The 24,282-nt window shown below is 45.0% G+C and overlaps 2 protein-coding genes across 37 annotated transcripts in view; both read right to left on the bottom strand.

The window, feature by feature from the left end:
- Positions 1-24,282, bottom strand: part of MAP4 (microtubule associated protein 4) — a 204,522-nt gene that overhangs the window by 10,258 nt on the left and 169,982 nt on the right. For 12 of the 36 annotated variants that reach the window (XM_072786384.1, XM_072786369.1, XM_072786374.1 and 9 more), the window contains 7 exons: positions 12,155-12,276; positions 11,140-11,355; positions 7,360-7,543; positions 6,700-6,759; positions 6,283-6,578; positions 4,819-4,932; positions 2,818-2,910 (listed from right to left, as the gene is read on the bottom strand). In XM_072786384.1, coding sequence (XP_072642485.1) covers positions 2,818-2,910; positions 4,819-4,932; positions 6,283-6,578; positions 6,700-6,759; positions 7,360-7,543; positions 11,140-11,355; positions 12,155-12,276 — 1,085 coding nt within the window. The remainder of the gene's footprint in view (positions 1-2,817; positions 2,911-4,818; positions 4,933-6,282; positions 6,579-6,699; positions 6,760-7,359; positions 7,544-11,139; positions 11,356-12,154; positions 12,277-24,282) is intronic. The other 24 variants (XM_072786375.1, XM_072786373.1, XM_072786393.1 and 21 more) reach the window with 10 other exon arrangements.
- On the bottom strand, positions 12,186-23,436 carry LOC140610382 (short transmembrane mitochondrial protein 1-like). The gene has a single exon (XM_072786411.1). It carries the CDS (start codon positions 17,508-17,510, stop codon positions 17,355-17,357), a length of 156 nt encoding a protein of 51 aa, XP_072642512.1. The 5' UTR covers positions 17,511-23,436; the 3' UTR covers positions 12,186-17,354.

Genomic DNA, 24,282 nt, shown 5'->3' with positions numbered 1-24,282 from the left:
ACAACTTATGGACCTTAGTTGTATTCCTGATTTGAATAAGCAAACCTATTTTAACACATCAGTGGGAGTTTTACAAACACATACATACGTATACATATATACACACACGATACATTCAAGAGTTCTTATCTTTTTGAAGTTATAAATGGAATATTTGCAGATGAATGATGTATCTAGGCCTAGCTTCAAAATTGTTGGGGCAGGGGACAGTATGCATAGTAGGTAAGATTGGCCACAAGGAGGGGCGCCTGGCTGGCTTGGAGCGTGCAATTCTTAATCGCCGGGCCTGGGTTCGAGCCCCACACTGGGTGTAGAGATCATTTAAAATAAATACATTTTAAAAAAACAAACAACTGCCCACAAGGATAATAAATGAAGCCAGGTAAAAGGTATATCCAGTTCGTTGTAATTTTTTCCCTATTTTTGTATGTATTTAACAATTTTCTATAGCTGCAAGTTTTAAAAAGCTTAACCATGTCACCCTCACTTAACAAGGCCCACTATATGAGACGTAGCTCTGCCTCCTGAGGCTGGTATGCAGAGAAGCCACAGTCCATTCTAGACAATCCCACCCACACCCTGGCAGCATCCTCCCCTGGCCACTCACCTGTGCTTGATGCTTTAGGGAGATATGTGCCACTTCCCTGGCCTAGGACATGAATTTCTCAGATGTCCTCCCCCAGCGAAGCCTGATGGCCAGCAGAAGCCATGCCATGCCACCTCTGCAGTCCTCTCACTGCACCACCAACCCCGGCATCCCTTCTACCTCGCTCTAGCTACTCGCACAGTCTGCCCCACTGGCCTGTGACACCTCGAGCCTGCTGGACACAGTGGTACAGGCTGCAGAAATGACACAGCCGCCAGGTCTAGAACCCTTCACACACACGTCTCCCCTCACGAGGATGAAATGGAAGAAAAACGGCCACAACATCTTAAATCAGGGTTAAACCTGCTACATTCCCTGCCCTCATGTCCTGCTGGCTCTCGAGGAGGACACATGCATGTACACAGGGCACTCTGGACCACTAGCTGGGATCCTGCTCCAGGATCCACGCCTCTGGGTGTTTGCCTCAGAATCCCCATCCAGGGGGAAACGGGGTTTGTGTGTGACCTGTGACCCTGTTCTACGTGCACAGCAGGCCTGCTCTTTGTCCATGGCCTGTTTATCTGTGGTGGCTTTATGCAGGGGAAGAGGGAAAGAAGGACAATCCAGGTTGCTCATTCTCCTCTTCCCACCTGCAAATACTGTTCTCCCAGGCCACTTCCTAATGCCTCTGTCTAAAGGGAGCCTCCTACAATAAAATGCTTACAGAGTGCCCGGGTTCAGCGGCTGACTCTTGATTTCGGTTCAAGTTGTGAGATCGAGCCCCGTATCAGGCTGTGCAGTGAGCGTGAAGTCTGCCTGTCCCTCTGCCTCCTGCTTGGTCATTTTCCCCCAGCCCTCACCCCACGCACTCTCTCTCAAATAAATTTTTAAAAATATTTTTAAATAAATGCTTTAGGGACACCTGGGTGGTTCAGTGGTTGAGCATCGGCCTTCAGCATGATCCCAGGATCCCAGATTGAGTCCCACATCGGAATCCTTGCAGGGAGCCTGCTTCTCCCTTGGCCTAGGTCTCTGCCTCTCTCTGTGTTTCTCATAAATAAATAAAATCTTAAAAAAAAAATCTTAAAAATAATCTTGGAAGTCATGTGTAAGCTGTGTAGGAAGACCGCAGCAGGTGATAAATGATGCTCGTACATGCACCACACACCACACTAAATGCGTTTCTGTCAAACACACAAGGACCAGTTCCTTCAGGGTCCCCTGCTCACCTCCTGCTTTCATCTAGGCCGAAAAAGCTAAAGCCGATGCCTACCTGGGGCCCTCATAAGTTGGATCTCTATCACCTGAACCAGATACTGTCTTTAAACGCTTCACCCACTTCAGCTGATCCCACACCAGGCTGGCTCACGTCTGGGCACCTACCAAGCCAGGCAGGGGCACGACCTCCATGTCAGGACGCAGTTTCTGTCCATGGCAGGAATGCCACTGGAGGGGAAGTGACTGGAAGGAGGCGCTGTGAGGGAACTTGTATGGGGCAAGAGAGGGACATAAGGCTGATCCCTCACAACAGAACTACTGGGTGGGGAGACTGTGAGACATGGGCAGGATGGCTGAGGGGGCAGCTGAGGGGGCAGGAGGGACCCAGCCTGAAAATGGAAAAGATGAGTGGAGCAGGACTCAGTCCAGTTCAAGGCAGTAGGGAGAAGGAATCGAATGAAGCCAAGGGAGACTGGATAGGAGGGGCTCCATCACTCTAGGGCGGGGAAAGAAGCATGTGCTGGAGTCCCACCTGCCCGGGCGTTGTCACAGGGACACGTGGAGAGCCAACAGGCTGTTCTTTACCACTAGGCCAGGGCCTCCCTGGGTGCCAGAGTCACCTGTGTCCCCAACAGAGCTTAGGGCTGGCACAGGAGGGCAGCATGATGAAAGAACATCTGGATGGAAGAAGGGGCCGAAGAGAAAAGGACGGCTGAGGGAGTAAAAGGAGGATGATTCACAAAAGGGGAAGAGGGGAGGAGAGCAGACAGGGAAGATGGGTGAGAAGATGCCGAGTGGGTGTCACTGGCTTATTACATTGAGGGATTTCCTAGAAACAGTCATCTAAACACACCGGAGCATGGAGGCCTCCCCTCACTCCACTAGCCGGCATCTAGAAACAAGGCCTGGGCCAGGCTGCCGTGTCCCAGTGAGCGAGGGCAGGTGGTCCTCTCCCCTCTGTGCCCACCAGAGGCTGGGCCTTAAGACACCAGCTGTCCAGAGCTCATACTTACATTACCACCTCCAGGGACATGCTTAATATTGTCCTTGGAACCACACTTGGACTGAATATGGCTGTAGCTCACTTTTTTGGAGACTATCTGGACCTGGAGTGTTAGAGAACAGAAAAAAAAACAACACAAAGGGAGAGGGCTGGTTAGAACCAACACGGGGCAGGCAGTGAGTCCACACGTGATCACAGTGACTGACAAAGAGTGCTGTTACAGCTCTGCCCCCAGCTGCAGCAGAATGGCGGTGGGGAAGCACAGGGGAAGTAATCTGAAGGAAGTAGGAAAGGGAGTGAAGACAGGAACAAACGACACAAGGACAGAAGCAGATGCTGAAGGGCTATGGGGTTCTCCTCACTGCTCCTTGGGGCTGGGCTGTGGCTCACGAGGCCCAGCCAGCAGCAGCCCTGCCCCTGCACCCGCCTGCTCCCTCCCTGAGAGCCACGGCAGTGTCTGGCCACTCCTCTATGTGAGGGTCCTGCTCATCTGGAATGGTCCTCACCCAAGTTTGGCACTTCCCTTAAATCTGGGCCTGGGAACTGCAGCAGCCAGACCCTCTATGGGAGGAAAGGCTGCTCTGAGAAGCACTGGGCAGCTGGCTCCAGGGGCACAGATCTGCTGCAGGAAAGAAGGGACATCAGAGCTTAGTTACAAATGCAAACAGAACAGAGGCCGCAGGAGCTGCCGTGCACAGTCAGGACACCAGGGGGAGCACAGGCCAAGCCTCAGCAGTGCCACACTCCACAAGCAGCCTGTTGGTCTCGGGGCTGGGGGCTCCAGAAAGCACAGGACCAGTGAGATTCTGGTCTAGATTTTTTTTTCAACTCAAGGGTCAAACACTTCCTTCTATCCACCAGATGTCCAATCCTGTGCCCTGTGAATTTTGTGAGCAAAGAGAACCGGCTTCAAGCAGAGCTGCAGTGATGCCTAATTGGGCGGGCGGGCGGGCGTGTGGTGGGGGTGGGGCGCATACACCTCAATGCTGTAGTGCTTATGAATGGCTCCCCCTGGAATGCAGCCACACAAAGGCCCAGGCTCTAAGGGCAGGGACAAAGAATTCTCTTTGAGCCTTCTGGAAAAGAAACAGTTGCCAGCTTCCTTCCTTCCTTTGCCTCAGAGCTCTTCACAAATGAAGCAGGCCCCAAGCTGAAGAGTTTTCCACAGAGCAATCTACCCCGAGAAATTCTAACTCCAATCCTCTTACTATTTCATGCCTTCTGTACAATGTAAGTGATAAATAACTGGTTAACAAACCGTTTTCTAATGAAACCCTGCTCTCAACCTGAGACCCACAGGGCCTCTAAGAGGAGTCCCCTCAAAAGCTCATCGACTGTATCAACTCCTTGGGCTTAGAGATCACCTACTTGCCACAGCTAAGGGAAGAAGGTTCCCATAGCAAGCAGGAGGGGCTTAGTTCCAAGATGTGGAGGCAAGAGGAAAGAACCTAGAGTTTCCGCGTACCTGTACAATCCCTGGGCTGAATGGGTTTCTGGTGGGAATGAGCTCCTGAACTTTAGGTGAGGAGGTGACATGGGGAACCAGGGCAAATGAAACTATCTCCACAGCCAGCATGTTATGAAAGGGGCCTCCTAGGTCAATATAAAGCACCAGTGCTCCAGGGTTCCTGGGGCTGGAACTAGCCAACACCATGTCTCACTGTAGAAGAATCCGGATGCTCATGGTGTGTGTTTTTACATATGAAACAGGTGGGGTTTCACATCAAGGTCAGTGTGAAGGAAGTGGCTGAAGGTTTTTGGATCCATTTTATCCAGCTGAATGAGTATTCCCCAAAGGGTAATGGGCTCCCAACTCTGTTACTGTCAGGGCTAATACAAAAATATTTCTGATGGCTGAGTCAGTCATCTGACAAAGAGGAGGGAATGCGGGGGCAAAGTAGAAACCAGTTAAGGACAGGAAAAAAGTGCAATAGAAGGGAAAGTGACTTAGGCTGAAGAAACAGTTTATCATCTTTTACCTTCCAGAGGTAAAAGTCTAAATAAAACTCACTTTCCCAGCAGGTGGTTTCTGTGCACTCGCAATGGGACCAGCTGTTTTAGTGACTGCGTTAGGTTCAGGCTTTCGAGCCGGAGCAGATGCCTCTGTTTTTTTCTCTACCTTGGCCTGGATGGAGATAAAGGGAGGGCATGTTTCAAACCAAGAGGGTAAGAGCCCAAATGCCAAGAAGGGAAGAAAGCTGTAGGGGACTCAAATCCAGGCCAGGCCACCAGGCAGAAGCAGGTCATCCTTGCTCCTACAGAAAAAAAACACCATTTCCCAGAGAGGACCAGCCAGGGGAAGGAGCTGCAGACCAAAGTCTTGAGACCCGAGGAAGAGTTTAAGACACCATTCAGAGAGAAGGTGGGAAGGAGGACTAAGTTAGTGATTTTGAGCGCGTGTTTTTCAATCACAATGCCCTCCCACTCAGATGTCCCCACCCCAAGCTGCCATAGTCAACAGGGAGCCACTACTGAAGATGGGAAGAATCACACTATTCAGGTATGTTGGAACAGAAAAGAATTTCATCACCAGGCCAAGTCACTTGACTCCCCACCAAGACTACCTGTAACTTTTGTCCAAGGAAAGCATTAGAGGAGTATAGGAAAGGGGAGATGGGCTCATGCACTGGGTATGCCAGAGCCACAGCTTCTTAGCAAAAGCCACTGTCAGGGGCTTAGTCCAGACTAATCCCAGTGTCTTCCAAAAATACCAGGACTCTGCCTCATTTTGGGCCCCGTTCAATTTTTTAAAGGCTCTGGGTTGAAGCGATTTAAGCTATCCTACCGAGTGGGAGGTGGTAGTTTAAGTGCGAGAAAATCACATAGGAAATGAGAAGGTTACTGCTCCAAGGACTTAAACTGGGACTTTTGCCACTACCTCCCATCATTGCTAATAGCTGACAAATAATTCTGGGGTAGATACAACCAGAAAATCCTTGAGCTTCGTGAAGCACAGGGGCCTGCCCTGCTGCACTCTGTGGCGACTCTCCAGGGCAGCCCTGCCAATTAGGAAAGTAGGAGGCCTGCAGCAGCGAGTCATCCCAGCCATGAGAGGACACCCTGTCCTCCCTCAGGCAGCCTGCCTAAGTCAAGGCTCCCACCTCTTACAGCGCTTGCCACTCAAACAGCACAGGGGTAGGGAGCACATCTCTCACCTTCACACCATCTTACAGTCCTCCCCTGTTGCCTTGTTACTAAGTAAAAGAACCCTTTTGCTTCCAAACAAAAATGTAAGCCTAAACCCCAAAGTCCAGAACAGGAGCTCCTCTGATGGAGATAGGAAGAGAAAGCCTGCAGCTGGACTTGGAGCCCAGGCTGAATGACTCTAGCACTGAATCCGATGTCTTGAACTGCCCTTCCTCTTCTGTGGGCGCCTTGGGCTGATGTGAAGACATGCCTGGGGAATAGCAGGTGGGTGTGGCAGGGGAAGTAGCAAGGGCCAGCATGCTGAGGGCCCCCGGCCACCTGGACTCACCCGGCCTCCTCCAGGCTGGTGCTTGATGTTTTCCGTGGAGCCAACCTTGGAGCGGACGTTCTTCAGATCAGGGGCAGAAGCATTGGTAGAGAGACGGCTCAGCCTCGGGGTAGAGGAGCTGGGCTTGGTGGACATGGGCTTCTTGTCTGAGGAAGGAGTCCCAGAGGGCCGGGAAGGCGGAGGTGTAGGCTTGGCTCGGCTGGGAGCCACTCCTGCCGTGGGGGCTGCCCCAGGGACAGTGGTGTTCTTCTTCACGGAACTGGTGGTGGTGGTGGTCTTGGTGCGACTCAAGTCAGCTGCAAAGGTAAGAGTGAGAGATAACAAGGGTTCAGGAAGAGAGAGCAGAAGGGAGCCTTACAGCCACAGAGAGGTAGGGGTTTCTATTAGGGTTCCACAAAGTGGGGGATGGGGTGTTACCTGGTACAGACTTTGTAGCTGTCTTCTTCATGTCTGCAGGTTTTCCCTCAGTCTTGACAGCTGCACAAACATACACTTTTGAACATTAAATGTTTAACAAACTGACCTAGTGAGTGGCTCATCTAATCCTAAGATTCATTCATTCATTCATTCATTCAACAATTACTGGAGGTCCCTTTTGGGCCACGAGCTGTGCTAGTCTCTGGGAATAAATGTGGAGTAAAGGGTGAAGACCATGCCCTTCCGGAACATACGTGGCCATGCATTCTATCTCATTCTTTTCTCCAGCCTTGCACGTGCCTTCCACATGGTCTCAGAAGTGGCTTCTCAGCATACACCAGTGGCACTGAACCATTTCTTTTCTATTAGGTAAGCCCATGACCATGATGTGCTGAGTATTGTGAAGTTACCAAGAAAGGGACAGTAATTCCTATCTGGGAGTCCATGAGAATCCTTTTTACTCAAGAATTTTCTGAATATACATAATTGCTAGCCTCGTGTGGAGATCAAGGGTCCAATTTTTGTGTACCCCATTAAGGACTAGTGCACAAACAGATGCAGGGCCTTCTGTGACGCTGGCTGGAGCTGGGGCTGGGCAAAGCCAAGGCCTCACCTTTCTCCCCACTAGTTCCCATGGGGGCGAAGGGTGACAGTACTCACCAGTGGGCCTCTTGGGCACAGGTGTGGGGGGGCTCCTGCTGCTTGACCCCGCAGAGGCAGGACTGGTGGCAGCTGTGGCTTTTGGAACAGTCTGGGTGCCCCTGGAGCCAGGCCTGAGGGCCGGGACAGAGGCTGGCTTGGATGGCGAGGCTCGCTTCTCAGGAATCTTTGCCTCTGCAATAGGCTGGTAACAGGGAAGTGGGAATAAGAGCTGCAGGTCACCAAGAGCCCCAGGAGGTCACGTTAGAGGACACCAGAAAACAGGACTACTGTGGATTTGGCACTTACTGATTGTAAGTAATCTATGCTGCTCTAACATCTAAGTCCTTCAGACAAAGTGAGAGGCGGGCCATGCAGGGTGCTGTGTTAGCTGGAGTCAGGAATTGGGGAGTCTAACTATCTCAATCCAACCTGAACCAGTGAGAATGAACAAAACCAGAAACAGAGACCACATCGCAAATGAAGTTTATCTCAGGATCTAATGTATTTAAATACATTAAATAAAATAAATAAATAAACAAATAAATACATTAAATACATCAGTATTTAATTACTTGACTAAAGATAAATAAATGTGTAAACAACACAAAAAAATAAAAATTATGTTCAAATTCAGTCATTCTTTTGGCTAAGATGTATCCAGGGAATGCTGGGTTAGGGCTGCAAATGGTGAGAATGTTGGCCTAACCAGTCAGATCAGAAGTCTGAGCTCCAACCCTTATTGGGCCCCCAACTCACAGTGTGTTCCTGGGCAAATCACAAGGCCTCTCTGGGCTTTATTTCCTCAGTTGGATAAAAGAGGTCGGAACAGAGCTCTGGGGACCAGCTTTGATGCTATGTAGTGTTAAGAGAATAGAGGAAGAGAAGTCTCTGAGAGCACAGGGATAAGACATGGTGGGTGGAGGGGCAGGTCTGACCACCAGAGGGAATGAGAAGCACTGATGTCACAGTCATGATTGAGAGCACTAAAGGAAAATCTCTCAAGTGCAGATACTTGGCATCTGGGTCACTCTAGCTCGTCTTTCATGGAGGCTGGGCATGTCGTCACTAGTAACGAAGGGAAGGAATCAATTTAGCTTGTTTCCTTCTACAGGAGTAGAAAAGAGTTCCAGGTTACTCACGAGAATAAGCCAAAGCACAGACACAGTGTGTCTAGCTCTTTTACTCTAAGAGAAATGGCCACACAGGGTAGTATATGTCAGTGAAGATGAGCAGGATACAGCTTAAATGAAAAATCAGCTAAGAAGGTGCTCAGAAATTAAGGGCTGGCATCTAATTAAAGTCTAACCCTGAAAAGGCAGGCTAATGACCATTTCTACAAATGAAGTCCCTTAGTACGGCAGGAAGAACCCTAAGGCTGGAAGTGGAGGAACTAGCTCAGCTACCAGCTCTGTTCAGAATAGATGGCAGGATTTTGTGTAGAGGGGATTCCCTCCTGTCTGCTGTAAGATCTGCTGTAAGATCAGATACTCTCTGAGGTCTCCTTCAAATTCTCAGTATTAGGACCATGATTCAGAATAATCTAGTAGGGTCTTCTTTTGCTAATAATAGTGGTAAAATAAGCTGGAAAAAAGGTTTTTGGGATAGATAGCTCTAAAAAATGTGACATCAGGCTTTTGGCTTCAGCAAGAACCAGCCGCTTTCCTAATTGGAGTTACTCTGCTATTTCTCAATTTTAATTTTCTTTTCTACTGGAATCCTGGATCTACTTATTTTTCCTAAATAAATTTCCCCCCTTTGTTTGCTTCTTCAATCTACCAAAATAAGGATAAAAATAAATTTCATTAGACTTTAGTTTTTAATCAATCTCTCAAAATATTTTCATCTGTTTCTTACCTAAAAAACAAACAGTAATAACTGGAATGCAGATCACTTTTCCAGGTAAGCTGTATCTCAAAGCTACAGCTGTCTAAAAGCTGTATAGCAAAAGCCATGAAAGAACAGTGTTGCCAGATGCCCTTAGCATCAGTGTTGGGAGTCAGCCCCAAGTTCCATACTGGCTCTGCCACCTATTAGCACTGGACCTTAGCAAGGCTATTTTGCTAAGCTATAAAATGAGAATACTAATACCCACATCATGGGTTGTTGAGAGACAGAATTAAAGGAATTAACGTATATACAGGAACCAGTACAGTATAGTTCACTGTTACTACTGCAGAGTGAAATTTCAAGAGACCTTCTCTCCTTCCTCAGCCCCCTTCTGTCTGCCTCAGGATTTGCTGTGCCAGGGCTTCAGTCACTTTCCCTCTGCCCTCTTTTTTTGTTTTTTGTTAAGATTTTACTTATTTGTTTGAGAGAAAGAGCAGGAGCAGTGGGAAGGGACAGAAGTAGAGGGAGACAAGCAGACTCTGCATGTAGCAGGGAGTCCAACATGGGGGCTCAATCCCAGGACCCTGAGATCATGACCTCAGCCAAAGGCAGACGCCCAACCAACTGAGTCACCCAGATGTGCCCCCACCTCCACGCTCTTTTTAAAGACTTTATTTATGTATTAGAGAGAGCACACTCAAGAGAGAGAGAGCAGGGGCAGAGGGAGAAACTGACACCCCCCGGCCCCCACCAGAGAGCCCCAGCTTGATCCCAGGACCCCAGCATTGGGGTCACCTGAGTTGAAGGCAGACAATTAAATGAGACGACAGCCACCCAGGTGCCCTCCCTCTGCCCTCTTATGCAAATAAATCATCTTCTCATGATTAAGAAAAGCAGTCAACTGGGAAAATGAGGGTCAGAAAGCTATATATTTTAGCATTCTTAGTCTATGACAAGACTTCTTAATTTCTTTGTCAGGTTCCAACCCTAGACTACAATTCTTAGGTTCCACTAATTTTCTTTCTTTTTTTTTTTTTTTTTAAAGATTTATTTATTCTTGAGTGAGAGAGAGAGAGAGAGAGAGAGAGAGAGAGGGGCAGAGTCACAGGCAGAGGGAGAAGCAGGCTCTACGCAAGGAGCCCGATGTGGGACTCGACCCCGGGACCGGAGGATCACACCCCTAGCCAAAGGCAGCCGCTCAACTGCTGAACCACCCAGGCATCCCCACTAATTTTCTTTACACGATTAGATGATACGCTAACATTTTAACAGGGAGAACTACTGCCCACCATGTACTGAAAGAACAATACCAAGCTGACTGAAAGGCTCTTCTCAAACAAAACGTTAAGGAAGGTGGCCATAGACTCCACCTGCTCTTCTAGAACAATCCTGTGAAGCCACTGTCGCTCCAAATGGACAAGTTTCTAGGCAGTAATATGCAGATGAGCTGGAAAACTGAGGAACTGCAGAGGGAGCCCAGTGAGAGAAGCCCAATGTCAAGAGCAAATGAAGTTGTCACACGTTGTTGGAATCTACAGAGATTAGCTGGAAAACCTTATTCAAAAAAGGAACAGGCAAAAACTCACTTCTGCAGGAGGATTAAAGAGAAACACAAGGAACCAAATCTAGGGAATATGATGTGGGAACTTACACCAAAAAGAGTACCCGACAGTATGCGGAGTAGGCCAAAATGGCTATCAAGTGTTCAAACAGGAAGAGCAAGGAAGAACTGGGGGAAAGGAAAAGAAACGTAAGCAGATGCAGTACTGCCTCGGAGCAGGGCAGGGAAAGGTACAGTCTGAAAGGCCTTCAGAGACTACAGATGCCCTGAGGGCCCTCAAGATTTTCAAGTCTCCTTCCTCTCCTTCCCCTATTCCACCTGCTTGGTTCCAATGCCTGGCAGCAATGAGAGGGATCAGGCCCTAGGAGGGGAGATGGTTTCCCTGGCACAGGGCTTTGGTGGCTACTCACCTTGGGTTTTGCGTCTTTTGAAGGTAAGGTGGAAGGCCTGGCAGTGGCGGCAGCAGGGCGTTTGGGCGGGGCAGCCGGCACTAAGCCTGAAGCGAGGCTCATGGGCTTTTTATTTGACCCACCCAAGGTGGTGGGAGCCGGCTGCTTAGGGAGAGGAGTGGGCTGAGTTTTGGCTTTCGATGTTGAAGTCTTGGCAGGTTGAGTGGTGGCCAAAGGCTTTAAGTTGATTTGTTGTTTTGTTTTGTTTTGTTTAAAGGCCAACATCAAACACACAGACAAAAATAAAAACAAATTAAAAAAAGTATAAATTGCACAATTCAAAGTAAAATCATAAGCAATGAGGATATATGCAACTGAAAAGCAGCATTCTGTTCTTCTGAGCTTGGTAAAGAGCGGAAAGAAGCCATGAGAAGGACAGAGAAAATTGGGAATGCGTTCTTAATGGCAGTGTCATGAATTCCAGTAGTTCAGTTAACTGAAGACTTAAATTCAGTAACAGCTTTAAAACAATCAACTACCTTCTGATGGCTACAATAATTCTCGGAAGAAAAGTCAACAGCAGGTGATTAACACTGTCATTATTTGTGCCTTGTGGGGGCAACATCAGCATGGTTCTGGGACCACATTGAAGTGTAGCATTCGTACTCTCCAATGAGTTATCAGTAAGTGTCTGAAGCTTTGATCCACCTTAAAAACCCGTGTGTTCTCTTTACACGAATGCAGATTTCAGAATCTATTTCTGAATAGTTTTGCAAATCCCTTTACTGTTGTTGTTAAGGGAAGCAGAAACAACCTCTACAGAACATTTCTACACGGATTCAAGATAATGGGATCAAAGGCAGAGATTTTAAGGACTGAGTTAGGCTACTATGGCAAAATATGAATATTTTCTAGAAATGTCCAAAATTGGGGAAGGGTTACTAATAGCTCAGAAAAAAAGAAATTTCATTCATGATTCAAGCAATAATAGCAGAAGATACTGTTTTTAAAATGGTAATAGGAGAAGACAACCCACCGCTCTGGGGACTACCTTTGTCTTCTTCTCCGGGCTTGGTGGGAGCTCCTTGTTCGGTGGGGTGGTGATGTCATTTCCGGTCACACTCCCAGCAGGCCGTCCTTCTTCTGGCTTACTTATTCCTAAGTGAGGGTAAAGTTATGCTAAGCAAATGTTTTTTGTACTCATTTCGAAAATTCAAGTCTTAGGAGAGACAGACCACTGACTACTAGCACTCCATTCTGAAGAAAATCCACAGGGCTGTGCTCTGTAATGTAGACAACACTCCCAAGTTCCTCTCACTGTGACAAGACCGTTTTAGATTCCAGAGAGTCAGGCAGCCTGTCCCTGTGGAGAAGCAACCTAAGTGGGATTGGCACAAATGACCAATGGAAGGAGACAGCCCTTAAAGTTTGGTTTCCCTTCCCTGGAGACTAGCAAAGGGGTTCTGTCACCCAACCACTAACTCCCCGAGCACAGAGGCGACAAAAACCTCTTCTACTGGAGTTTATCTCTTGGAATAAAGGTTGCTGAAAGATGGGCTAAGAGCCAGAGATCATCCAATGTCCTCCCCTTACTTCCTTTCCCTGTAAAGCACCACTTTATGGAGGATGCGAGATTAACTTGATCTGGTTCTTGCGGTGACCCAGATTTCCAACAGGGCTGAGGAGACCCATGAAATCAGACCCTAAGGCTATGCCCAGCTGCACCACTGTGGGGACGTAACTCCAGATCTCAATAGGGCTACACCTGAATGCATTGAAATACCGTGCAATTTATAATCTGGCTGTGGGAAAGACCTTTCTATATGGCATAAAATCCAGAAGCCACAGAAAATCAGTTTGACTAAGGAAAAATTTAAAAAAGAAAAAAATTTCAACATAGCCTAAAAAAAGGAAAATGATAAGAAAAGTCAGAAGGCAGACAATAAACAGGAGAAAAACTATTCAACATCACATCAAAGACAAAGAGCTTATTATATGAATTACTCCTATAAATCGATAACTCCTATAAAAGCCAACAACCCACTAGAATAATAGCCCAATGAGTATGAACACAGGCTACAGAAAAAGAAGTATAAATCAAAATACATATTGGAAATAATAAAAGATGGCCAATGTTTCAGAGAAATGAAAATTAAAACCACAATGAGATGCCATTTTTAACCTAACATATTGTCAGAAGTTAAAAGAGGCTCTGGGAATAAATAAGGATATTTGCTGTTGGTAAGTATGGACTGGTACAATTCTCATGCAGGGCAATCTTGTGGTGGCTCTCAAGATTAGATAGTGAAGTGTAGATAAATTCTAATCCAGATATCCAATTTCCAGAAATTTGTTTTAGAAGTATATTCACGCAGCAGCAAAACTGCAAATGTCAAGGTCTTCAGAGCATTGTATCTAACAGCACAGAACGGAAACACCCTGGAAGTCTGTTAATAGAAACAAGATTAAAGCATCATGGCAGAAACGTCAGTGTAATTTCTGCATCTGAAAAAATGAAGCATGACTAACATGGAACAATCTCTATTAAGTGAAGAATAAAAGGAAGGCACAGGAAAGTAAGATACCATGAAATCTGTTTGTCTAGAGAAAGGATGGGGGCAAAATACATTTCTAATGAAAATACACTTGTGCGTGTATTTTGACAAGGCCTTTGGAAGGAACTTAATTTGCAGAGTAGTGGGGCACAGACCTAAGTGGATGGGAGGCTTTATTTTAAACATTTTAAAACACTAATCTGAAGAAATTACAGAGTCACTAGAAGTTGCAAAGAAGTATACAGGGAGGTAGGTTTTGTGTATACTGCACCTAGCCTCCCCTGACACTACCTCCTGCCTAAGCACAGCACACTATCAAAACCAGGATACTGATTTCGGTACAAGCCACAGAGCTTACTCAGATGTTTCCAGTTCCCCATGCACTCACCTGTGTGAGAGTGTGTGTGCGTACACGTGCGCAGATACACAGTGCCATACAATTTTAGCACGTGTAATTTTACGTAACCACTACTAACAAGTAAGCGTGCCATTACCACCGGGCTCCCTCATGTCACTCTTTTAGAGCCACCAACCCCTCCCTTTTCTAATCCTAAAATCTCTGGCAACCACTAATCTGCTCTCCATCTCTAGAACATTATCTCAAGAATATTACATAAATGGAATCATACAGTATGTTCCCTTCTGTGTTCGGCTTCTTTCACCCAGCATAATGCTTCTGAGATGCATCAGTGTTGTTGCATGGATCAGCAATTAGTTTCCTTTCACTGCTGACCATATTCCCCAGTCTGGCTCTAGCACAGTTTTACTATTCACCTACTGAAGCTATAAACATTTATGCACAGGATTTTTATGAAAATGGTGTCACTGTTAGTATATGGAAATGTAGTTAATTCCATCCTGTGACCTTGCTGAAATTACTTATTGGTTCTAGGAGATTTTTTAGGTAGATTCCTTGGAATTTTCGATACAATCATGGCATCTGCAAAAAGAGCCAGATTTCTTTCTTCCTTTCTAATCTATATGCTCTTTTATTTCTCTTTACTTTGTTGTGCTAATCAGAACTTCCAGAATAACTATTAAGTAGGTGTGGTAGGAAAAGGCACCCTTGCCTTCTTCCCAGTCTATGGGGGAAAGCACTTGGTATTTCACTATTAAATGTGGTATTACAGTAGGCTTTTTTGTAGATTAAGTTGATCAAGTTGAGAAAGTTCTTCTAACCTTTGATGAGTGTTTTATCATAAACGGGTGTAGGGTTTTGTTGAGAGCATTTCTGTGCTTATGAATTATTTTTAGATTGTTGATATGGATTATGTGGATTTGGTTTTTTGATTACTAAGCCAGCCATGTCTATCTGGGATAAATTCCATTGGGCTGTTGTGTGTAGTTATTTTAATTATGTTGCTCGAAGTGATGTTAAATATTTTACATCTAAGTCATGAGAGATACTGGTCCTGTGTTTGTTTTGTACTGTCTTTGTCCTGTTTTGGTATCAGACAAATACACACTTCATAAAATGAATGAGAAGTATTCCCTCCTTTTACATTTTCTGGAAGAGAATGTGTAAAACTGGTGTTAATTATTCTTTAAATATAAGGTGATCCCCCACAGTGAATCTCTCAGGAACTTTTTAATTAAAAAATCTAATTTCATTAATGGTTACTCAGGTTATTTCTTTCATCTTGGGTGAGTTATGTAATTTGTGGTTTCCAAGGAATTTCTGCTAAATTTTAAAATCTGGTGGTGTAAAGATTCTGCTGCTGTTCACTTCTATGTTTTTTTTTTTTTTAATTTTGATTTATTTATGATAGTCACAGAGAGAGAGAGAGAGGCAGAGACACAGGCAGAGGGAGAAGCAGGCTCCATGTACCGGGAGCCCGACGTGGGACTCGATCCTGGGTCTCCAGGATCGCTCCCCGGGCCAAAGGCAGGTGCAAAACCGCTGCGCCACCCAGGGATGCCCCACTTCTATGTTTTTAATGGCCATAGTGATATCCCCTATTCCTGTTGTTAGTAGTTTGTGGATTCTTTTTATCTTTGGCAATTTTGTTCTAGGTTTACCAACCATATTGGTAATTTTTAAAAAAGATTTTATCTTTTGGGGTGCCTGGATGGCTCAGTGGTTGAGCATCTGCCTTTGGCTCAGGTTGTGATCCGGAGATTGAGTCCCGCATAGAGTCCTTCATCAAGCCCCTTGTGAGGAGCCTGCTTCTCCCTCTGCCCATGTTTCTGCCTCTCTGTGTCTCCCATGAATAAATAAAATCTTAAAAAAAAAAAGATTTTATCTTTATTTATTTCAGAGAGAGAACACGAGTGTGAGAAGAACAGAGAGGAAGAGGGAGAAGCAGACTCCCCACTGAACAGGGAACCCAATGCGGAGCTTTATCCCAGGACCCTGGGATCATGATCTGAGCTGAAGGCAGACACTTAACCAACTGAGCCACCCAAATGCCCTTATTTTATTTTAAAATTTTCCTGTGATAACTTCCTCCTTGATCCATGGATTATTAAGAAGTGTACTTTTAATTTCCAAATGATTAAAGATTTTCCTGTGGTCTAATTATTGGTTTTTAATTTGATTCCATTATTGCCATACACCAATCTTTACACCCCCATTATGGCCATACAACATATTCTGTATGATTTTAATCTTTTAGGTATATTGAAGTTCATTTTATGACCTAGGATCCATCTTGGCAAATATTCCTTGGGTGCTTGAAAAGAATATATATTCAATTTTTTTGTTGTTGGGTGGAATTTCTGTAAATGTCAACTGGATCTTGTTGTGTGATGGTATTGTTAAGTTATTCTTTATCTTTGCTAATATTCTGTCCAAGAGCTATATCAATTGCTTAGACTGGGATATAGAAGTCCTGAACCATAACTATGGATTTATCTATTTTTCCTTTCAGCTCCATCATTTTTTATATCATATACATTTTGAAGCTCTGCTTTTTGGTGTATATACATTTGGAATTGCTCCGTCTTCTGATGGACTGATTCTTTATTCTTTGCTCTAAAGTCCACTTTGTCTGATATTAATATAGCCACTTAAAAAATTTAATGTTAACATGATGTATCTTTTTTCATCTTTTACTTTCAACCGTGTATCTATGGTCATTATAATTGATATGCATTTATTGTAGACAGCGTGTACTTCAGTAATTTTTAAACAATCTATTCTTTCACTCTCTGCCTTTTAGTTGTAATATTTAGACTACTTGCATTTAAATTTATTACTGATAGGCTAGGGCTTATACTGCCATTTTATTACTTGTTTTTTTTCCCCTCTGGACTTCAATTTTAATTATTTGGAAACAACATTAATACCAAATGTTTAAACATCCATTATAATTGCTATACCATGTAATCGGCATTATTTAAATCTGATCAGCTACATAAAACTCATCCATTTTTCTTTTTTAAAAAAAGGTGGTAGAAATCCCAAAGAATGAAGAAGACATTATTAATTAAAGGTCACATTTACTAATCTAGTACCGTAATTCCATCTTAGGCCATCTCAAGTGGCTGGAAAGAGGAAAGGAAGAGGTGAGAATGCTGGAAAAGCACAGTTCTTAACTCATGGCCCCATTTGTGCTCCCAGGGCACGCAGGATTCAGCAGAGAGGAAAATCACTGAGGCTGGAATTTAAAACAAAAACCTGTGGTTCAGATGGTAAAGAGGCCCTCAAGAACAGAAGAATCAGAATATCCAGAAGGTAGTTCAAGAGCCCATTTCATGACTAGGAAGTTTCTTTTTGGCATCCAAGTCCTTTTTAATTTCTCCAAGTTCTTTAGCCAGGTGTGATATGTCACAGTTCTGAGCCAGATACATTCCAACCATCGTGCCAAAAGTAAATCCAAGCAGGAACTGGAGCATGGGGTCAGCAAGAAGGGCACAGAGGGCGGCTCTGTTTTTTTTTTTTTTTTTTTTTTTTTATGATAGTCACACAGAGAGAAAGAGAGAGGCAGAGACATAGGCAGAGGGAGAAGCAGGCTCCATGCACCGGGAGCCCGATGTGGGATTCGATCCCGGGTCTCCAGGATCGTGCCCTGGGCCAAAGGCAGACGCCAAACTGCTGCGCCACCCAGGGATCCCGGCTCTGTTTTTTTTTTTTATTTGTTCCCTGTTTCTATTGCCTTCCCCTGTGGGCTACTTGAACATTTTTAAAAATTCCATTTTGACTTTTTACTTTTGAATATATGGCTTTGCTCACTTCCATTTAGGATCTTTTATCCTCCCCACTTTTTACACAGAATGTCTTAGGTATTTCCTTTTCATACATCAAGCACCACATCAGATGGTACTGTAATTTTTGCTTTGATCATCAGGTATGATTTTTAAAATTCATGAGGATAGTCCACTTATATTTACCCCTACTTTTTTATCCGTTCCATTGTTCTCATTGTTCTTTCATTTCTGAAATTCCAAGCCTCCTCCTGTAATGGTATCTTATCTTTTTGAAGAGCTTCCTTTAAGCCTTTCTCTAAGAGTATATCTGCTAGCAACAAATCCTCTTAGTTTTCTTTTATGAATGTCATTATTTTTCCCTTTATTCCTGAAGGATAGTTTTACCAGATATAGAACTTGCAGTTGATTGTTCTTACCTTTTTTCTTTTTTAAGATTTTTATTTATTTGAGAGAGAGAGAGAGAGAGAAAATGAATGAGCAAGGGAAGGGGCAAAGGGAGAGGGAGAAGCAGACTCACTGCCGAGCAGGGAGCCTGATGCGGGGCTCAATCACAGGATCCTGGGATCACGACATGAGCCAAAGGCAGACACTCAACCGAATGAGCCACCCAGGCACCCCTGACTATTCTTTTAGTCCTTGAAACATGCGGTGCCACTTCCTCCTGCCCTCATAGTTTCTGATAAGAATCACGCTGTCATCTGAACTGCTGTTCCCCAAGAACTAATGTGTTATTTCTCTCTGGTTGTTTTACAGGTTTTTTTTTTTTGTTTTTTTTTTTTTGTCTTTAGTCCTCAGAGTATAATTATATGTCTTGGTGTAGACTTCCTTAGGTTTTTTTCTTTAAGGTTCATTCAGTTTCATGAATCTGTAGATTTAAGTCTTCTAACAAATTTGGGAAAATTTCAGTCCTTATTTCTTCCAATAGCTGTTCAGTCTCATGGTCTTTCTCATCTCTTGGGATTCCAATGATCTGAATGTGAGATCTTGTATTATTGTTCCTGAAATTTCTGAGGAGCTTAAGTATTTTTTTTCGGCCTATTTTCTCTGCTGTTCAGATGGAATAAATTCAATTGATCTGTGTTCAAGTTGACTGATTCTGATCTCTTGACATTTCCAGTGCAATAACTGAGCCCATCTGACATGTTTTTTATTTAATTATTGTATATTCCCTATCTGTAATTTCCATTTTGGAATTTTTTATAACTTGTTTCTTTGCTGATATTTTCTAGCTTTTCATTTGCTTCAAAATAATTTATCATTCCTTGTTGAAACAATTTGATAATGGCTGCTTTAAAATCTTAATTTTGTATGTTTGCATGTAATCACTGTTTAAATTGGGCATGCATGTTCTAGGTGTAGTTTCAATGACAATTTCGTTGCCAGAGCTCTTGCAATGCAATTCTGGCCTGCTGTGTTCTAGCTACATACAACTATCACTCAATCCCTGTTGGTACTTCCAGGCACTTCCCTAGGTCAGGTGGTTTCACTAGATGGGAGCTGAGTGATGCTGGACCCATAGAATGCAGTTTCTCCTGGCCTATTCTCTGGCTGCCTGGTGTTGGCTGACTTCCTGTTCAATCTCTGCAGGTACTGCAGGGAGAAGTTAGCAACTACCCGGCTTTTTGCTGCTGGAGGGAAGAGTGTAGGAGGAAACCTCCGAAGGTCCCCCCTTCTGCTCCTGGATGAAAGGCTAGAAGACACCAGGTCTGTGGGTGTCACTGGTGCGGTCACCTGGTGGGGGACTAGGGATAGGTCATACTGTAGTGTGGAACAGGCAACAGGTAGGCCCTCCTGAGCATTGCTCAGCAGGACTAAGCCCACTGCTGTTGTTGGAGATTGGTAGGGTAAGAGAGCTTCACCTTTCCTAGTCTTTTGGAAGGGGAAAGTAGGCTTTTCGTTTTTTCCTTCTCTTCCCCTTCATCCTTTGGGTATCTATGCTTGTTGGCATTTTGAGGTTGCAGGCACTCCAGAGGGTCCAGAGCTGGGTACATGGAAGATTACATGACAAAACCCACACAACTCACTGGGCACTGCCCTTCCTCAAGCCCTAAGCTCCTTACCCAGTCTGCCCTCTTGTTTCTACCTTTCAGATTCCTTTAATAATTGTCTGCTGAATTCTTTTCAGTGTATTTAGAGGAGGAGCAAGAAAAAGTAAATCGAGTGGTCTTATCTTTTGTACTTTTTGATGTTTGAGACCCTATGTATTTTTAGTCAAAATTGAATTTGCTTTGTTTCAAAATTATGAGGGCACTTGGGTGGCTCAGAAGTGTCTGACTTCGGCTCAGGTCATGATCCCAGGGTCCTGGGATTGAGCCCCAGGTCAGGCTCCCTTCTCCCTCTCCTTGACCCTCTTCCTCTGCTCCTCCTGCTGCTGGTGCACATGCTCTCTCTCTAATAAATAAATGAAATCTAAAAAGAAGACGAAGAAGACGAAGAAGACGAAGAAGACGAAGAAGACGAAGAAGACGAAGACGAAGAAGAAGAAGAAGAAGAAGAAGAAGAAGAAGAAGAAGAAAAACAAACACTATGCAAGGCTGCTAATATCTTTTTTTCTAAAGGAAGCTGAAAGAATATCTTACCAAATGTGTGACTTATTGCCATTAGCCTCAGACCACTATGAACATTTTTAATAGGATTTTTTCAGTAAACAACATGAACACAAAGTCCTGCTGCCTATGATATAAACATGTAACATTTCAACCTGTTTAAGTAACTGTCACCTAGTGAAAAACACTTGACACACACATAAGCAGAAACTGCTGGCTCCCTCCCAGATGGTGCTTCTCACCAGTGGCCTCCATCTTTGTCTCAGGGGTCTATGCCAACCAATTGCTAGATACCACCAAAAGTCCTCATACTTTGGAAAAAGTGCTCAAAATAGAACTCATAACTGTTCCACAAAACTTCTCCCTTCTGTTGGATTCTTCTAGTATTTGTGCTACTACCTGCTGGGAAACAAAAGAGGAGTCGTAGCATCAGCTTTGACTCCTCTCTCTCTCTCCCTCTCACCTTCCACACCCAGTTTTCAAGTCGTTGATTAGTTGAGTTCATCTGTTATATTTCCCCTTCATGTCATATATGACCTGCTACTATTACATGAATCCAGCTGTTGTCACAAGAATTTTTGCCTTCCAGTTCATCTTATCTACTGAGAACAGGTGAATCATTCCAAAGCTGACTTTGGACCACATTATTGTCAGAGGCAGCCACCAGTTGTTGTTGTTGTTGTTGTTGTTGTTTTTAACATCTTCCTGTATTTGAGATTTGGGTTCCAAACAACTCTTTAGACTTGTTCTCCCATTATTTCTGGCCACGTATGTACAAATGGCTTGGACATGTTTGCTCAACTCACACTCTTCTCCTAAGAGGCTCCCAGATGAATGAGGTAAACAGATATAAGAGTACGTATAAGGTAGCATCACATGGGGCACAGAGCCCAGACCACGGCAATCCAATGTCCTATGCGGACCAGGGTCACCAAGGAAGTAAGAGATGGCAGAGGAAAAATAGTTCTCAGAAGGGAAGAGAATGGAACACATGTTTAGGGCAAAGCAGATGTCTTGAAAGGCACACAATGGCTGCAACCGGGATACACTTCCTGCGACTGGATTCCCTGAGACTCCCTGTCAATAAACACCTTTTTAATATATTGGAGTTCCTCTGAGTGTGTTTCCGTTCTTTGAAATTAAGTAATCCTTACAAGGGTGCCCCATGAATACTGGTCCTTGTTCTTTTACCTAATGTGAGCTGTCTGGGCTTCACACCTTTGTTTACACAGGTTCCTTTGCCTGAAAGGCTTTCCCTCGCAATGTTAGACATCCAAGGCTTCCAAACCACCTCCTCCAGGTAGTGTCCATGATTCACAACTCCCTCACTGTTCCTTTCCCCCACCCCAATCAGATCATAACTTGCTTGACAACGTAATGACAATATCCAGCAACCAGCATATGGTAAGCGTGTTAAGTAAATGAATCTTTTTTTTTTTCAAGATTTTATTTATTTATTCATAGAGATGCAGGGAGAGAGAGAGAGAGAGAGAGAGGCAGAGACACAAGCAGGCTCCATGCAGAGAGCCTGACGTGGGACTCGATCCAGGGTCTCCAGATCACGCCCTGGGCTGCAGGCGGCGCTAAACTGCTGTGCCACCAGGGCTGCCCAGTAAATGAATCTTTATCTAGTTTTACCTACCTAGTGTTTAGTAGTGTCAGCACTTAAACATTTTCTTAGGTGAACAGATCAGTGAGGTTTGCAAGTTAGTTACTTGACATTTTTTTCCTACCACCATGAACTTCTGTTAGCATGAACGGGGATGAACTGGTTTTGAAATAAAAATCTGCGCTCATTACCACCTAGAAGGTGTATGGCACAAGACCAGGCACCAGCGGATCAAAAAAAGGGGACACAATCCTATCCATGGGGGCTTGTGGTTCTGCCACAGCTAGAAGCAAGAAACAGCATAATATCTGAGTTCTTGTCATCTTGGAGTCCTAAGTCACAGAGGAGATACGAAGCTTCTTTCCTATCTCCATTAAAAAAACAAAAACAAAAACAAAAACAAAAAAACTGACTAGTCTTCTGGGGTCCTGAACTTCCCCTTCCCCTAGAAAATATCACTTCTAATTTTAAAAGAAAATGCCTAAAAAACTTCATGAAAATGTACTCAAAGAATAAATGTTAGAGGAAGAGGCTATTTTTTCTTTTTTCTTTCTTTTTTTTTTTTTTTTACAAACAACACACATGATTTAAATCCCCATTAACCAGCTTGGGAATCATGGCCCTTTGAGCTCAAACTGGACTCGGAGGAAAACAAGCTTTTGTAGACCACCAACAATAAGCTGGCGGGGTGGGGGTGGGATGGGGGTGGAGAAGAGAAGAGCCAGGAAGAAAGACAGAAAGCAGCCACAAAGACCATGACATTTAGTTGTTTATTAAGTGCAAGTCTCTCCTTCTCTCTCCTTTCTCTTCTCCCCACAAATTCTCCCCACACGTATACAGAAAGAGAAGACTAGAAGCAAGACTGGGTCAAACATGAAGAACAGGAAAAGAATATTAAATAGCCAGCTTCAAAAGGCTCTTTTTCCACTGGAACAAAAGTAAAATGTTCTCAAAAGCAAAATGGAAAACAGAGCTTGCACCCAGGCTGTGCTACTTAATGAGAGGAGGTTTGTGCAGATACGCCCATTGTGAATGCACACAGTGGCAGATTTTCAAGCAAGGAAATCAATCAGTTGTGATTGGATGATTTAGGGCTCAGAAATCATCTGGTTCAAACCAACAGGGAGCTGAGGGGTGAGAGGATGGGGGATGGGGTGGACAGGGTGACATGAGGTCAAGGAAGGGGCTCTTCTCCTTATGTCCAGCACCCTCTGACCCCATCAGCCCACACCCTCAAGCCCCACTACCCAAGACACCAGCAGCACTGAGGCTGACCTAGCTAGCTGCACTTTGTTCATGCTCTAGTCTCATTCCCAGCAACCTTCCCATGCAAAGAATTCCGCTTTCCCTTAGGCTCACAGACTCCAGCGGTAACAGGCTGCCTAACGCTCCTGCCGGTAATCTGTCACTTTGGTTTCTTCCTCGCTGTCTGCTTGTTCCCCATGGAAGCAAAATTTAGAAACATACCATCACGTGGGGTCTCTTCACACTGGAACGATGGAGTGCTCTGGGTTGCAGTGACCTGAATTTCTTTCTTCCCTGCCAGAGCTGTCTGTCCCGGCTGCTTCTCACCTCCTGGGCAGGCCTGGGAGCATGAATCCATTCTTGTTTCACTACCATCTTCGTGTCCTCTTTCCTTGCTACTAACTTCAGGGATCTGCTCCAGCTTCCCATGGAGACACAACCCAGTGAGGCCCAGCTCCTTCTTCCCAGAGTTGCTACCTACGCGGTTGCCGAAGGGGGTCAGCTCCTCTCTCTCCTTGGCCACAGGTTCCTCGCAGACCAAAGCAGGTGTCTGTTCGAGAGACGGGCTGGGCAGTTCCCCGGGGTTCAACGTGTAGCTGGCTGTCTGTCCCTCAGCCACTGTCATGGAGCGCCTGACGGCAGGAGCCCCCAGTTTCCTGGGCGTAGGACTTGGCACGGGGCTGCTAGTGAGAGGCAGCGGGCCAGAAGAAAGCTCTTCTCGGGCAGGGAGTTCAGGATACTTCTCTGCAAGGTTGACGGCTGGGGGAACTGAGAGGTGAGAACATTCTGACAGGGCCCGGCGCATTGCTTTCTTCGGCTGGGGCACTTGGTTGAACAAAGCCCCCTCCTCGGGAGAATTCGATCTCTCCTGCTCCTTCTCATGGTCTCGGTCATGAGAGTCAGCATTTACATATTCCTGGGTGAACTCCACCATAGTGATGGGTGGAATGGCAGTGGGTGAAGGGTTAACAGTGGGGGCTGGGCATGCGACAGCCACTGATGGTGAGGACTCACATTCAGGTGGCCCAGAGTTATCTTTCACTATCCCAGTCACCCGGCA

The sequence above is a fragment of the Canis lupus genome, chromosome 19 (genome assembly GCF_048164855.1).
Source record: "Canis lupus baileyi chromosome 19, mCanLup2.hap1, whole genome shotgun sequence".
NCBI classification, from domain to species: domain Eukaryota; kingdom Metazoa; phylum Chordata; class Mammalia; order Carnivora; family Canidae; genus Canis; species Canis lupus.
The sequence above is the reverse complement of the archived record's forward strand: the minus strand, read 5'-3'. Positions and strand labels throughout refer to the sequence as shown.